Genomic DNA, 14,655 nt, shown 5'->3' with positions numbered 1-14,655 from the left:
ATTTACATGAATGTGTTTCTTATAAAAATAGTTAATTGTTATATCTGACTTCTAAATAGTTGAGAGATTTCTCTTCATAGTATATAAATCTTTGTCCTTTTGTGAATCCTCTGTAGTACCAAAAAAGAACTCTTATATAAGATATAACTCTAAAAAGAATTGCCCCCATTCAACCATGTGTGTTACACAGTATTACTTAAAATTTGCACATTTTAAAATTTGAAAACATATCTTCATGCTAGCAGAGTTGTGTACATTTTAAGTTAGCACTTTAGCTGAGATTTTCCTTCTAGGGAAATTAAAAATAAGACAAAGTGAACATGCCATAGACTCCAATATGCCATCTTATCACTTATCCATATTAAAATATTTAATGTCATTTTTATTTCATTTATTCAAAATCCTTTTTTGAACACCTACTATTTGCAAGTCCTTGTGAGATATTCCAAACACATGTGAAAAGTGATTTCTTCCAGCACTGATGTATAAGAATTCATCCAAGTAAGGTACCTCATCCAGAGTGTCTCACTGAACTGTCATGTCGGCATCCTTTCATTTGATGTAACAAACTACAGATCTGTATCTCATGCTAACACACATAACAGGGTATGTTATTACCTAATTGCTCTTTCACCCACCCCAAGTGAAGGTAAGATCAGATTTGGCTACAGCTTTGTTTTTTTTTTTTCTTGACAAAAAGTTTATTATTCTAGTAGGTGACTATATTTAGGTGTACTTTATTTTTTTTAATTTTTTTTATTAGTTTTAAATTTTTATAGCTTTAACTTTGAATGGTTAGAAACAAAAGGACAATGGCACTGTTCTAACCCAAGCCCCTGGCTTCCTCCTCTCTGTCTCCAGTTCAGAGGTCAGGTGCCGTCTCCCTGTGACCCCGTGTGCAAGACGGTCGACTGGGCCCTGGCTGTGTGGCGCCAGCTCAACTCATGCCTGGCCCGCCTGGGCACACCAGAAGCACTTCTTGGGCCAAAGTATTTCCTGTCTTGTCCTGTAATCCCAGGGCACGCCCAAGCAACAGTGAAGTAAGTGTCATTGGTTCTTCTTTGCCTTTAAAGTGTTTAAAGTAGCTCCCTGGCCAGTTGGGAATGTTTGAGAGTGAGAAAGCTATGCCACTCCTGTCATCAACATGGAAATCAGAGGATGACCATGACTTGTGTGTTGGGCAGTTCCTAAGGAGACAATTTTTGCTAAGACTAGATAGGTCATAGGTTTCCTCTGTTTTCAAAACTCTCATCAGATCCATATGTTGCTTGCTCTTTTTTTCTCCTGATTTCTTTAGTCTGTAAAGTTTTCCATGTATTTTTCCCTTTCCATGTATTTATTTGTGCATTCATTTATTCAGCACTCTAGTGCTCCAGGATCTTATAAAGAAAAACAGAAACAGGTAAACAGTTTCATTAGAAATACATTGTTATTTGTAAGGCAAATTCAAACTACTTTTGTGTTCGATAATTTCACTTATTCCAAAACAACCTTGGGAAAGGTAGCCTATCCATAGAAACACTTAGGCTTTGTTCAGGGTCTTCAGCTCTGTCCTGGGTAGAGTTGTGTGTGATTGCTGGGAGCCTGCGTCCTAACTGTGAACCCTCTCTCGGAAGGTGGATGTCTAAGCTATGGAATGCTGTCATTGCACCCAGAGTTCAAGAAGCAATATTGTCAAGAGCCTCTGTAAAAAGACAACCCGGCCTTGGGCAAACAACTAAAAACCCTAGCCAAGGGCAGCAGGCTGTGGTTAGAGCTGCTCTCAGCATTTTGCTTAATAAAGCTGTTCTGCATGGCTGTCCCCTCCAGAGAGCAGGTATGTGGGTTTGTGCTAGGAGAGGAAATTCGCTCTTATGTAATGCTTGCTTGAACTGGCTTTTAGGGAACTCTATTTTCTCTCTGTAACAAGTGAGATTATCTCCATGTAATGGATGTTGCACAGCACTGCTTTAAAATGAACTCACTTGCTCTCTCTTAATTACTGGCTCATGTTTAAATATGAGACTTCAAAGTAATGTTTGCTGGTTGACAAACCCCTGCTTGGGTATGACAGGCCCCTGATTTTGAAGAGGTTATTTCTTTAAGTGTTAGAAGTGTTGGGTTTTGCTTGACTCTGTGCAACTGCACTCCTGCTTCTGTCCTGCTGACAGAGTGTGGTTTATGTTGTTTCAGAGCTAGACCAGCATACAGCTGATTTCAAAGGAGGAAGCTTCCCTCTGTCCATAGTTTCAAGTTACGGCAGTTGCAACAAGAAGAAAGAGAGTGGTGCCTGGAGAAAGGTGAGCACCAGTCCTCGCAAGAAGTCTGGCCGGTTCTCTTCACCCACCTGGAACAAGCCGGTCTTGAGCGAAGAAGGTAAGGGGGGCAGGCACGAGACGTGTGTACCCATGAGGTGGTTTCTGAATGCCGGTGTGCTTTAATGTTTATCACTATGCGTTCAACAAAGCAAAAATTTGAGGATCTCAATGTGTATTTTCATGGAATAAAGCATGTGGAAGGTACATTCCACAAATAGTTGAGAGACCTCTACCTGAAAAAAACAAACATTCATACTAGAATGCTGAAATTAAATTTATCTTTACCATGTTAATGATCATGTGCTTTTCAGCAATTTGATTTTCTTGGGATCCACACAGTTATATTTATGTAATAAAAGCTGACACATAAAAAGAAAGAAATATGCAAATATGCATTCAGAAGTGAACCTTAAACTTTTAGAAGTATGTGTTATTTGATTATAGACATATTTAATCCGTTTAAGGTGTTTATAAGTGAGTCAGCTTTACATATTTCTTCCTACATGAGATGTATACCATGTACCAAGTTTTCTTCTAAACACTAGAAATAGAGCAGTGAAAACAGGAGATAAAAATCCCTACCCCACAAAGTTTCATTCTAATAAATTATTAGACCTATTCCTTTTGCTTTTGATATTAGGATAATCAGTTGTATAAATTTTAAATATCCTTGTTCAGTTCAGTTGCTCAGTCGTGTCTGACTCTTTGCGACTCCATGGACTGCAGCATGCCAGGCTTCCCTGTCCATCACCAACTCCCGGAGCTTACTCAAACTCATGTCCATTGAGTTGGTGATGCCATCCAACCGTCTCATCCTCTGTTGTCTCCTTCACCTCCCACCTTCAATCATTCCCAGCATCAGGGTCTTTTCAAATGAGTCAGTTTTTCACATCAGATAACTAAAGTACCGAAGGTGCAGCTTAGCATCAGTCCTTCCAATGAACATTCTGATTTCCTTTAGGATGGACTGGTTGGATCTCCTTGCAGTCCAAGGGACTCTCAAGAGTCTTCTCCAACACCACAGTTCAAAAACATCAATTCTTCAGTGCTCAGCTTTCTTTATAGTCCAACTCTCACATCCATATATGACCACTGGAAAAACCAAAGCTTTGACTAGATGGACCTTTGTTGGCAAAATAATGTCTCTGCTTTTTAATATGCTGTCTAGGTTGGTCATAACTTTTCTTCCAAGGAGCAGGTGTCTTTTCATTTCATGGCTGCAGTCACCATCTGCAGTGACTTTGGAGCCCAAGAAAATAAAGTCTCTCACCGTTTCCATTGTCTCCCCATCTATTTCCCATGAAGTGATGGGCCCAGATGCCTTGATCTTAGTTTTCTGAACGTTGAGCTTTAAGCCAACTTTTTCACTCTCCTCTTTCACTTTCATCAAGAGGCTTTTTAGTTCCTCTTCACTTTCTGCCATAAGGGTGGTGTCATCTGCACATCTGAGGTTATTGATATTTCTCCTGGCAAACTTGATTCCTCTTTGTGCTTCATCCAGTCTGGCATTTCTCATGATGTACTCTTCATATAAGTTAAATAAGCAGGGTGACAATATACAGCCTTGATATACTCCTTTCCCAATTTGGAATCAGTCTGTTATCCATGTCCAATTCTAACTGTTGCTTCTTAATCTTCATACAGGTTTCTCAAGAGGCAGGTCAGGTGGTCTGGTATTCCCATCTCTTTCAGAATTTTCCACAGTATATTGTGATCCACACAGTCAAAGGCTTTGGCCTAGTCAATAAAGCAGAAAGAGATGTTTTTCTGGAACTCTCTTGCTTTGCCAACATCCGCTGGATCATTGAAAATTTGATCTCTGGTTCCTCTGCCTTTTCTAAATCCAGCTTGAACATCTGGAAGTTCATCGTTCACATACTGTTGAAGCCTGGCTTGGAGAATTTTGAGCATTACTTTGCTAGTGTGTGAGATGAGTGCAATTGTGCAGTAGTTATTCTTTGGCATTACCTTTCTTTGGGATTGGAATGAAAACTGACCTTTTCTAGTTCTGTGGCCACTGCTGAGTTTTCCAAATTTGCTGGCATATCGAGTGCAGCACTTTCACAGCATCATCTTTTAGGATTTGAAATAGCTCAACTGGAATTCCATCACCTCCACTAGCTTTGTTCATATCCTCCCCTAAAAGATATCATATTTGAGTAAGAATGAAAAGATGTTCCAACCTCATATGCATTATGGATTTCTAATACATGTAATTAACTTTACATCTTCAGGAGCCCCTTGTAACCCACACTGTTCTAAATGGCAGCTCACCCCAGTATTGCTGGAGAATTCCATGGACAGAGTAGCCTGGCAGGGTGTGGTCACAAAGAGTCGGACATGACTCAAGTAACTCAGCAGGCATACACACATGGCGGCCTTAACAGCAGTGGGGTTCCTAAGTGAAAGGAATATGATGTCTAAAGTCCTAGATTTCTTAAAATAGAAACAGTTGCTTTTGGTACCATATTTTTCATACGGAAGATTGTATTGATTTTTAATAAAAACTAATGTAATTTTAACTATATCAATACATGCCAGAGTTGTGTGATTACCCCAAGTGTGTGATCATAAGGTGTGACTTAAAGTCACATAAGTAATAAGTTTTAAAGTAATTGAATGGATAGTCCCTAAAAAAAAAAATACATAAACTCTCATTGTAAAGGTAAGTGTTATTTATAAATAGGATACATTCTGATCTCCAAGGCTTGCCCTTACTTCCTAAAGTTAGTGTTTGCTTCAGGGAATAAAATCATTAGACTATAGGCCCCCAATAGAGCAAAGAGACTCCCTCAGCTGGCTTTCTGTAACAAGGATTATACCTGTTTATCCTTTGAGAGTATCCAAAAGAGCTCGACAGTGAGGACTGCCATCTCCATTTACAGATGGCAGAATTGAGACTCAGATCCCCTTGATCACCTGCTCCAGACCACTTCTCCAACAAACGGGGTTCTGCAATCCATGTTTTTGTTTCTTATGAGTCCAGTGCTCTTTCCTTCAGTCTGTGCCACTCATAATAATCCTGGTACTCAAATAAGGACACCTATGCAGGCTCTTCACTGTGTCACTTCCAAATTCATTAGAATTCCTGTAGGATTCAGGATCAACTGCTTTCCTGAGCTAAGTGAGTACCTAAACAATAAGCATTGTCAATATATATTGCAACACTGTAGAGCTGTCAGGCAAAATCCATAAAATGAATATGAACTTCAAACAGTATTATGGAGATAAATCTAACTTGGAAATATATATTTGGAAAAAAGCTGATATAAATTATTTTAAACTTATATTTGTAATATTTATTAGTTGCAGAACTAGTGGATATATCAAATGTTCTTTCAAACATGAAAACTTAATTGAAAGGTGAATAAAGTTGTATGTAACCATAGTTGGACATCAACATAGAGATTTATAAAATGCATTGGCCAGGGTTTAGGTGAATAAACCACTGGTTGGTTAACAGCCAAAGGTGGACATGCCTCTAATTTTAATTTTTTTTTAATAATAGTCACCTTGTCCAATAATTACACTTCATACAAAATTATTACACCAATGTTTGTGTTGATATTTTTAGACATCATTGTTTTAAAAAATACCAAAATAGAACTCTCTTGCATTCCATGCAGACCACTGGGGAAGCTCATAAACTTTGATAAAGACACAGCCCTTTTCTGTCCTGACCTAAACCAAGCTGAGATTATGGTCACTGCTTCTGGAGGGCAGAGTCCAAGCTTAGGCACTTTCATGGTAATTTGGGGAAAGCTACTAGTTAATGCTTTCTGACAGTAAGGACAGAAGTGTGGATGAGGAAGCGTAGAGACCTGATGATGATCTGCTTTTAATCAGGATATACCGAATTTGACAGACTTCTCAAAATCCTATGCTAGCACCATTCATACAATTTTAGAATCTACTCAAAAGCAGCTGTAATAATGCATTTATCAAATGTAACTGCTGCTGCTAAGTCACTTCAGTCGTGTCCAACTCTGTGCGACCGCATGGACGGCAGCCCACCAGGCTCCCCAGTCCCTGGGATTCTCTAGGCAAGAACACTGGCGTGGGGTGCCATTGCCTTCTCCGATAAAATGTAGAGTGGTTTAGTGTTTCTCAAACTTTTGACCATAAGCCACAGTGAGAAATGTATTTTAAAGCCTGACCAGTACACATAGACCTATGCATTTGCATGTCTCTGTAAGTGGATACCAATTTATATATTTACTACATACAAGCTGTGCAATCCGGTGTTTCCCTTTCTCTTTGTTTTTTAAAAATGGGTTGAAATTTGCAGTTAGAAAAACATTGGTATGATATGCAGTATTTGTTTTAATGCTGTGACTTTTTGTTTACTTTTCCTATTTAGTTTTCTGTAAAATGCAAAGCAATCAAAAGTTAAGTTTCTATACCGCTAAAGCCACCTGCACTATAATATATCATCGGGCCCACACATCAAAAACTGTGTTGGGTCTACACAGTCAGGATCCCTTGGAAGGTAAACAAAGGGAAATAAAGGGATTACCATCTTCAAAAGGCAGGTATTAACCCTCTTTTAGGAACTTGGAGAACAAAGGCCTAAGGCTGTGGGAACTTGCCTGGTTAGAATAGGATCCACTGATGAAAGTGGAGCTGAGGAGTCCTGAATTGAGCCTCAGGTGCTGTGAGTTGTACTGATTTTAGTCATAAATATACATGAGGTCGTTGCTCATTCCCTAGGCTTCCACAGAGCCTCAAGAGGTGGATTTAGTCCAAAAACAATATGAAAATACATCAGAGTCTAGAGACTATTTCTTTTAAATACAGAGTTCAAGATGCACAGGGACATTCTATGGAAATGACTACATTTTTTTTCTTTAAACAGGTATCAAAAGTAACACTATATTACAGCTGAATTGTAACAGGAATGCTTCGCTGTCAAACCAAAAGTAAGTGTCCCTTGTAGATTTAACTCATAACAAACAGTACACATTCTCATTGTGTGTGTGCGCAAAGTCACCTCAGTCATTGCGACCTCATGGACTGTAGCCCGCCAGGCTCCTCTCCCCCTAGGATTCTCCAGACAAGAATATTGGAGTGGGTTGCCCTGCCCTCAGGGGATCTTCCAGACCCAACAATCGAACCCTCATCTTTTATGTCTCCTGCATTGGCAGGTGGGTTCTTTACCACTCGCGCCCCCTGTGCTGTTAATATAATTTTTTAAAAAGCAGTAGAGGTAATTCAAATGCTAGTATTAAGCTGAAATCGAATGAATGAAATCTAAAAAACTATAAAGGCTATTTTGCTGTTAGTTTGAAAGATTAGAAATGTCACTGACTTCCTTTTGTATCAAATTTTATAGTTATCAATACAGTTCACAAAATATGGTAAAATCCTGTATTTGTGAACTTTTAAATAGGCTTTGGAGAAGGCAATGGCACCCCACTCCAGTACTCTTCCCTGAAAAATCCCATGGACAGAGGAGCCTGGTGGGCTGCAGTCCATGGGGTCGCGAAGAGTCGGACAGGACTGAAGCGACTTAGCAGCAGCAGTAAACAGGCTGTAGATGACTGATGATTTTAATGACAGATTTACAGAAACATAACATGACTTACTTTTTTTCTCATGCTGCTCCTAGGGAATTGTTAATTATGCTTCCAAATCTGTAAACTGAAACAAAGATTTACCATAGAATTACAAGAGGGCTAGGGATCAATGAATCTGTGTCACATGCTTGTTTGTGCCAGGCCCACTGTTAGATCTGTTGTATTCAACAGCCTATATAGTATTTGTAATAACTCTATGATGTAGCATAAGGCATTTGACAGAAGGGAACCCATGAACTGAGGTGTTGAGTACAAAAAAAAAAAACCCGACCCATGGTCATGTTGCTAATAAAAAGTGATAAATTCACATTTACGACATTGTCACACTGCCTCATACACCAGCATGTTTAGTGTCATCCTTGGGGACAGAGAAGGAAAGGGAAGAGTAAGAAGAGTGGAATGTTGTAAGTCAAAGTGGATTTCTTTGTGTAATAAAATTTTATCCTATTGAGAATTCTGACTGGGAGTTAGCAAAATCAGATGGGAATGGGTTGTTGTATAAAGCGACATTTATGGATGCCTTTAAAGGATGTTAAAAACTTTTTTCCTCAACAAATCCCCCAGAAAGGTGTGGGGTCTAGGTTTCCATATTGGAAGTTGGATGGTTGCTCTGGGTTTGAAAAACTCTTTTCTGAACTCTGTGGTAGGTCTTTAGAGAATGATCTGTCATTGACATTGAATCTGGATCAAAGACTCTCTCTGGGTTCGGATGATGAAGCAGATCTTGTCAAGGAACTTCAGAGCATGTGCTCTAGCAAATCTGAATCTGATATAAGCAAGGTAAGCAGGACACAGTTGGGAGGGCATTGAGTGGCTCCCCCAGCAGCAGATAGACTTCTTGGAGCCACATCATAGCTCTTTCCCTGAGAAAAATCCCTTATCGAATAGTGTGATTAATGCTCCAAATCAAAACTTCCATTACCTTGCTTAGAAAAGTCCTTCCTTCCAGAAAAAACCTGTTTATACAAGGGAGCTCTATTTAGCACGGCTTCTCTGAAAAACCCAGAGTGAAAGTTGCGTGTGTTACCACAAATTAAACCAATACCACTGTTTCCTTTCCGTATTCCTAACTTGGGCTGTCGCCAATCAGTAAGAGCATGACAGCAGACTTGCATTCTGCAGAGAGGAACAACTTTACTTATAAAATAAGAAAAATAAGTGACCTGTGTAATTTGAGATCCAAAGATGGAAATCAGTGACCCAAAATCTTGAAGCATTAACAGCATCAAGTTCAACCTGTTTTTGCACTCTGATATCTGCAGCAAATTTTACCAGGCTTCCTTGACAAATGCCTTTTGCTTGAAAGGGAGCGAAAGAGGGTAGTTATATCTTGTGCAGGTTCTACCCAAAAACTCACCTGTTGTATTTGGACAGTCTACTTGGGATAAAGAACTCACTAGCTTATTTAATCTTGCTGGGAGTGAGTCAAAATAGTTAACCCTGGAAGAATAAGGTTACAATGAAAAATCTTGCAAACGTTATATGCTTTCATTTTGTGCCAAGTTGTTTTTTTTTTAAATAGGGCTTATCTGGTTGTCTTATTTTGACTTTAAAAGACTTTTTTTTCCCCTTAGAAACTATGTCTTATGCATTTGCTGTTAGTTTCACATGAAAGCTTAAAGTCCTTATGTGAGCATTTTAGGACCTAAGCTTCTGACGGTAAGACAAGGACCACACTTCTCACTGTGGGTTTTCCACAGTGACTTTACATCTTAGCTTGAGTATGTCACAGTTTACCTGTGAAAACATGACTTGTGTATTTTCCAGATTGCTGATTCCAGGGATGATTTAAGGAGGTTTGATAGTTCAGGAAACAATCCTGTGTTTTCAGCAACTGTTAATAATCCAAGAATGCCAGTGTCACAAAAGGTAAGTGTCCCTTTTCCCTCCAAAATGGGACAAAGAAGGATTGTTGTGAAATTTGCAATGCACATTGAAAGATCTGTAAAGTCAAAGTTACTTTTACACTGTAGCAGGGATATAATCAGGATAAAGGTGTAAGTGTTCACTAGGTAATCAAGGTTAGAAAAAAGTACTGTTTGGCTAATAGCTTGAAGGAATCACATAGAAAAGCATTACTTTTCCCCCCTCCTATTAGATGCCAAAAAATTGGATTCCAAAATTTGAGTGTCTCTTCTATTTGTTTTCACTAGTTTATGCCAAACCTAGAATTAATGTAACATCTCTCTTCTTTGCTGTATTTTAAAATGGAACACTGAATTTCCTTTGAGCACCATTTTGGAAAACTGGAGTTAATTACAGCAAAGTGCTGAGTGATAACAGAAAAATCTACACATATGTGATTTACTTGAACTTCCATAACATGCATGTTTCAGAGACAGAATGTCCTTTGCAAGCAAATCAGAATGTCCAATAGAAGAGCCAGGATTCCCATAGAGTTCCTTACCCTCTTGAAATAACTTATGATTGGTTAATAAATGCCAAGAGATGAGATGTCCCAGTATGGTACTACTGAGTGAACGGAAACAATAAAAATACTTCTTACCCAGTAGTGCTTTTATGAGGAGGTCCATTTTGTAAGATGTATTTAATAATGTGTGGTTTGCTCACCAAGCTATGTCCATTGTGGTTCACATCCCCTCACATGGCAGCTGACACAGACCTGTGGGGAGAGGGAGTGCAAAGAGCAGGATTAAACGGTGAGCTGGTGAGACTATCCCATTATTAATACTCCTCTGATCACCAGACAGCCCTGGGCTCCCGTCCCCTGCTCTCTCACGGCTTCAGGAGGTTTCAGTCCTGACTAGTTTCCTGTGAAGCTGTGTGTATTGGGGGAAATACTAACAAGGCTGGGGTCTTATATAAAAATATACAACATGACGATCTACAAAGAAGAGCATGACCTGCCTGGCTTACTCTATATAGTATTTGCTCGTCTCCGCCATCCCTTCCCACCCCCCACCATCCCAATTCGGAATGGCTTAGAAGCACAGTAAAAACATAGTTGGGAGCAGATAAGAATGACTGAGGAGGTGACACTTGGGGTCCCTGCTGAGAATTCTGGCTGGAATATATTTTCGTTCAGGGACTGTCTCTGACCTATGGTGCCTTCTATTTGCCCACTGAGCAGTCGAAGGACTATTCCCCGGTGATTGGTTGTTTTCTTAGAACCTGCCACCAGAGGGCGAAGTAGTACTCATTTGGCATTTGCCAGAGTCCTGAACCCTTCCAGGCTCATGCCTTTTCTATCCTGAAAAAGGCAGTGAGCATTTCTTGGTTAGATGCCCAGTTTCTTCTGTTATCAGGAAGTAATTCCCTTTAGGAGGAAAAGCTCTCTGTGTTAGCTGAAATCACTTTCTCCTATGTGGGCAGAGAGGGGCCTGTTAATCAGGCAGCCTGTCAGCCAGCCTTCTTAAACAGAAAAGCCCAGATTTACATAAATACATATTTAAATCAGCCATAGAATATATAATAATCAATGTTTTCTTCTTATGGAGATGAAAACTCAGTCCCCTAAAGCAGAAATTCCCATTTTGGTTGCATCATGAAAACTATTTGAGGATTTGTTTTTTAATCCCTTGTACCCGGACCACATGCCCTAGAGGTTCTGATGGGATTGGTCTAAGGTACAACCTGGACGTTGGCGTTCTTAAAGGCTCCTTGGGGACTCTCACGTGCAGTCAGGGCTTAGACCTGTTCTGTAGCACATACCTTATCCATCATTCACATTTTCTACCCCATTTCTTTCCAAATTATGTCCATGTTCACCCTTCCTCCTTTCCCACTTCACCACTCACTTGAGTTCAGTTCTGCTGATTGGTAAACATGAAGGGGGACCTGCCCAAGTGAACTCATGATCAGCGAAAACACTGTGAATAAAAGGTCTTACTGCAGTATCATCAGTCACACTTACCTGTCCAACTGTGTTTCCTCATGGGCAAAAAGAGACCTGGACCAGGTGATCAGAAGTACTAGAAGAATGCTAGCATGCAGTTTCCAAGAATTAAGGATCTTGAGCTCCCTTAGTTACAGACTCATCACCAGGAAACAATTCAATACAGCAGAAGCTCCATTAGCACAAGGATGGTGCCCTTTTACATTCTCCCCTGTAAGCCGAGAACAGTGCTTGTCTGATAAACATTCAGAATATGTGAGTAATAGTCCAGTTAGATCTAAAGGCAGAAAAATTCAGTGACACGCTCAAGGTAAAAGTGTTGCATTGTAGAACTGCTTGCAAATGGTTGGAGTAGTCCAGTTTGACTTCCTCAGGCACTAGTTTCACTGACTCCTGGATCTGGCATACCACAAAGGACCTAAGGGAGATCAGACAGTGAGTCTGTAGGACATTAAGCATTCAACTTCTCTCCTCCCCTGTCTTCCCCCCCCCCCCCCCCCGCCATGAGAACCTACGTTAAGGGAGAAACTCATACATACTTGTACAGGGACAGAGAGGAGGAAGTTAGTGCCGATTACAGAAGTTGGGAACATTGTCAAATTAAGCTATTCTGTTTTCCTTTCTCATAGGAGGTCAGTCCTCTCAGCAGCCATCAAACGACCGAATGCAGCAACAGTAAATCAAAGACTGAGTTGGGTGTTTCAAGAGTTAAATCTTTTCTTCCTGTTCCTAGAAGTAAAGTCACCCAGTGTTCCCAGAACACCAAAAGAAGCAGCAGCAGCAGTAATACAAGGCAAATAGAAATAAACAACAACTCAAGAGATTTGGAACCTACGCAAAAATGAACAAGTAGAAAAATCTAACAAATAGGCCTGCCTACAGTATTCTCATTCTTCTGTATATTTCACACAGAAACCAAGGACAGCAAGATGTAAATACCTTTAAATGAATCAAATGTTTTCACTGCAATATAAAGTATGAGTGCGGGACCACTATTCAATTTTTTGTAAAGAATGTATTTATAACCAACTTCTTTTTTTTCAATTCTGTCAAATTGGACTGCAATACCAAGAAGTTATACCCACTTTTCAAGTAGTTTTATAATAGACAAGTCATAATAGTTTTACTCAAGATGTTCAGGGTATTAAAACAACTGTCTGTGTACTGTATATCTATATATATGTACATATGTACATTTAAGAAAGCTATGCATCATTGCATACTACATTAAAAATGTGTACAGCATTGGCTTAGATAACATGTATCATTTTAAAGAGATCATAATTTTATGTTCACTTGATGAGAAACTACTAGAATGGGGCAATAACAAATCATTTCTAAATAGTTACTTTTCTTAAAAGCCATATTAAGTATTTTGCCTGTTAAACTCTAGTTTTCAGTTTCAAAACTTTTAATGGTTGCATCATGTATATTTATGCTTATGAGTTTGCATTATGACTCCTGTAAATATGAACTTATATAATGCAATAAAAGTGTTATCTTTCTTACAAAAGTTTTGTACCTAAGTAGATATAAAAAAGAATAACTGTAAATGCTTCAATAAATAAGTTAACTCCCTCTTCTAGTGGCACAATTGATATTTTCTAGAGTTTCTTCTCAAATTACTAATGAAATGACATAACAAAGTTATATGCCTTGACACCAAATAAAATATTGAATTAGTGAAATAACTTTGCTGTAGTGTTTATCTATTGCTGTTACTAGTGTATCCATGCAAAAGATACTTGTGTTCAATTTAGAGCCATTTAAACTGGTCCTCCATGTTTGTATTTCAGTAGCTATTCAGAGAAAGACTTTTGCTACAAAGTATTAGTTGGTTTAAACTAAAATAAACATTTCACTGGAGCTCTTGGAATGAGATGCTCATTGAAAACAAATTTTTCATACTTATAAAAAAAAAGTATAATTATATACCAACAATCATTTGCTTGTCTTAGAGTATTTAAAGTCCTTTCTTGGCCAGAATGGTTATTTAAAGTATACACGCGTGCATGAAAACTATATTACATTTTGCAAGTATCTTTAAAAAAAAGTATAGTGAAGTGGAGGAAGAATCAAGGAAGAGATCAGTTCCAGTACCTGTCAGCCCAGGCTTCCTCTCTGCCATCCTTGGGTGTACAGCATGGACCTTGTGACAGGAAGTGGAACTAGAGCAAGGGACCGAGGGTCAGTAAGAGAGAGGCTGGAAGACATAGTCTTAGGCTTGAACACAACGCCTTTGAACTGGACTTAAAATTCTTGGTGCCCTGGTGGTATCTGATACTCTCAAGTGTTTCACAGAAAGACATTAATCCTGGGGACAAAAGGCAATGCTATCCATGTCATAGACCAACAAAACTAGATTGAGCTGGCTCTGCTGCATGTAGTCCTGCTGATATACACCTTAGATTATATTGAATTTTATTTTTTAGTGATAAGGCATTGTTTTATATTAGCAATTTTTCTGAAGATATAGACCTCATTATTATAGTCAAGGACCAGAAAAGAGAAAAAACAAATTTGGAACACATTATTAAGATGACATCTAGTAACCTATCCATATAGTTTTGATTGGCTAGTAATTCAACATGTATACTTACGTAATTGGATAGTAGACTGCAAGATGTCTAAAGAGGGCATTTAGATTAGAAGCTTTCAAAATACATATGAAAACCTAGTAATGGGTTGTTTTTATCAATTTAGAGAGTCACAACTACCATTTTTTGAAAATAGGGTAGAATAGAAAATACCAGAGCACATCATGGTATCACAATCAACAAAAGAATTTTTTGTGAAGCTTTTGTTTAATTATGTAGATACATGGATGTAAGCACTGGACTGTGATGTCAAATACAACTTTCTCTGGGTCATGGCCACAAGTCTTTGAAGCTCAATGCCATTAGTGGTGAGGGTCAGGGTACTTCGG

At 38.9% G+C, this 14,655-nt stretch overlaps 1 protein-coding gene across 6 annotated transcripts in view; it reads left to right on the top strand.

Moving 5' to 3' along the window:
* Positions 1-13,420, top strand: part of CTTNBP2 (cortactin binding protein 2) — a 161,876-nt gene extending 148,456 nt beyond the window's left edge. For 5 of the 6 annotated variants that reach the window (XM_070468847.1, XM_020911080.2, XM_070468853.1 and 2 more), the window contains 7 exons: positions 862-1,040; positions 1,617-1,816; positions 2,173-2,355; positions 7,153-7,216; positions 8,521-8,653; positions 9,641-9,742; positions 12,359-13,420. In XM_070468847.1, the coding sequence (XP_070324948.1) occupies positions 862-1,040; positions 1,617-1,816; positions 2,173-2,355; positions 7,153-7,216; positions 8,521-8,653; positions 9,641-9,742; positions 12,359-12,574 (1,077 nt within the window). In that variant the 3' untranslated portion in view covers positions 12,575-13,420. The remainder of the gene's footprint in view (positions 1-861; positions 1,041-1,616; positions 1,817-2,172; positions 2,356-7,152; positions 7,217-8,520; positions 8,654-9,640; positions 9,743-12,358) is intronic. The other variant, XR_002317280.2, reaches the window with a different exon arrangement.
* The last annotated feature ends 1,235 nt before the right edge of the window (positions 13,421-14,655 follow it).

Source organism: Odocoileus virginianus, chromosome 1 (genome assembly GCF_023699985.2).
Source record: "Odocoileus virginianus isolate 20LAN1187 ecotype Illinois chromosome 1, Ovbor_1.2, whole genome shotgun sequence".
Classification (NCBI taxonomy): Eukaryota; Metazoa; Chordata; class Mammalia; order Artiodactyla; family Cervidae; genus Odocoileus; species Odocoileus virginianus.
This window is presented reverse-complemented; position numbering and strand designations above follow the sequence as displayed.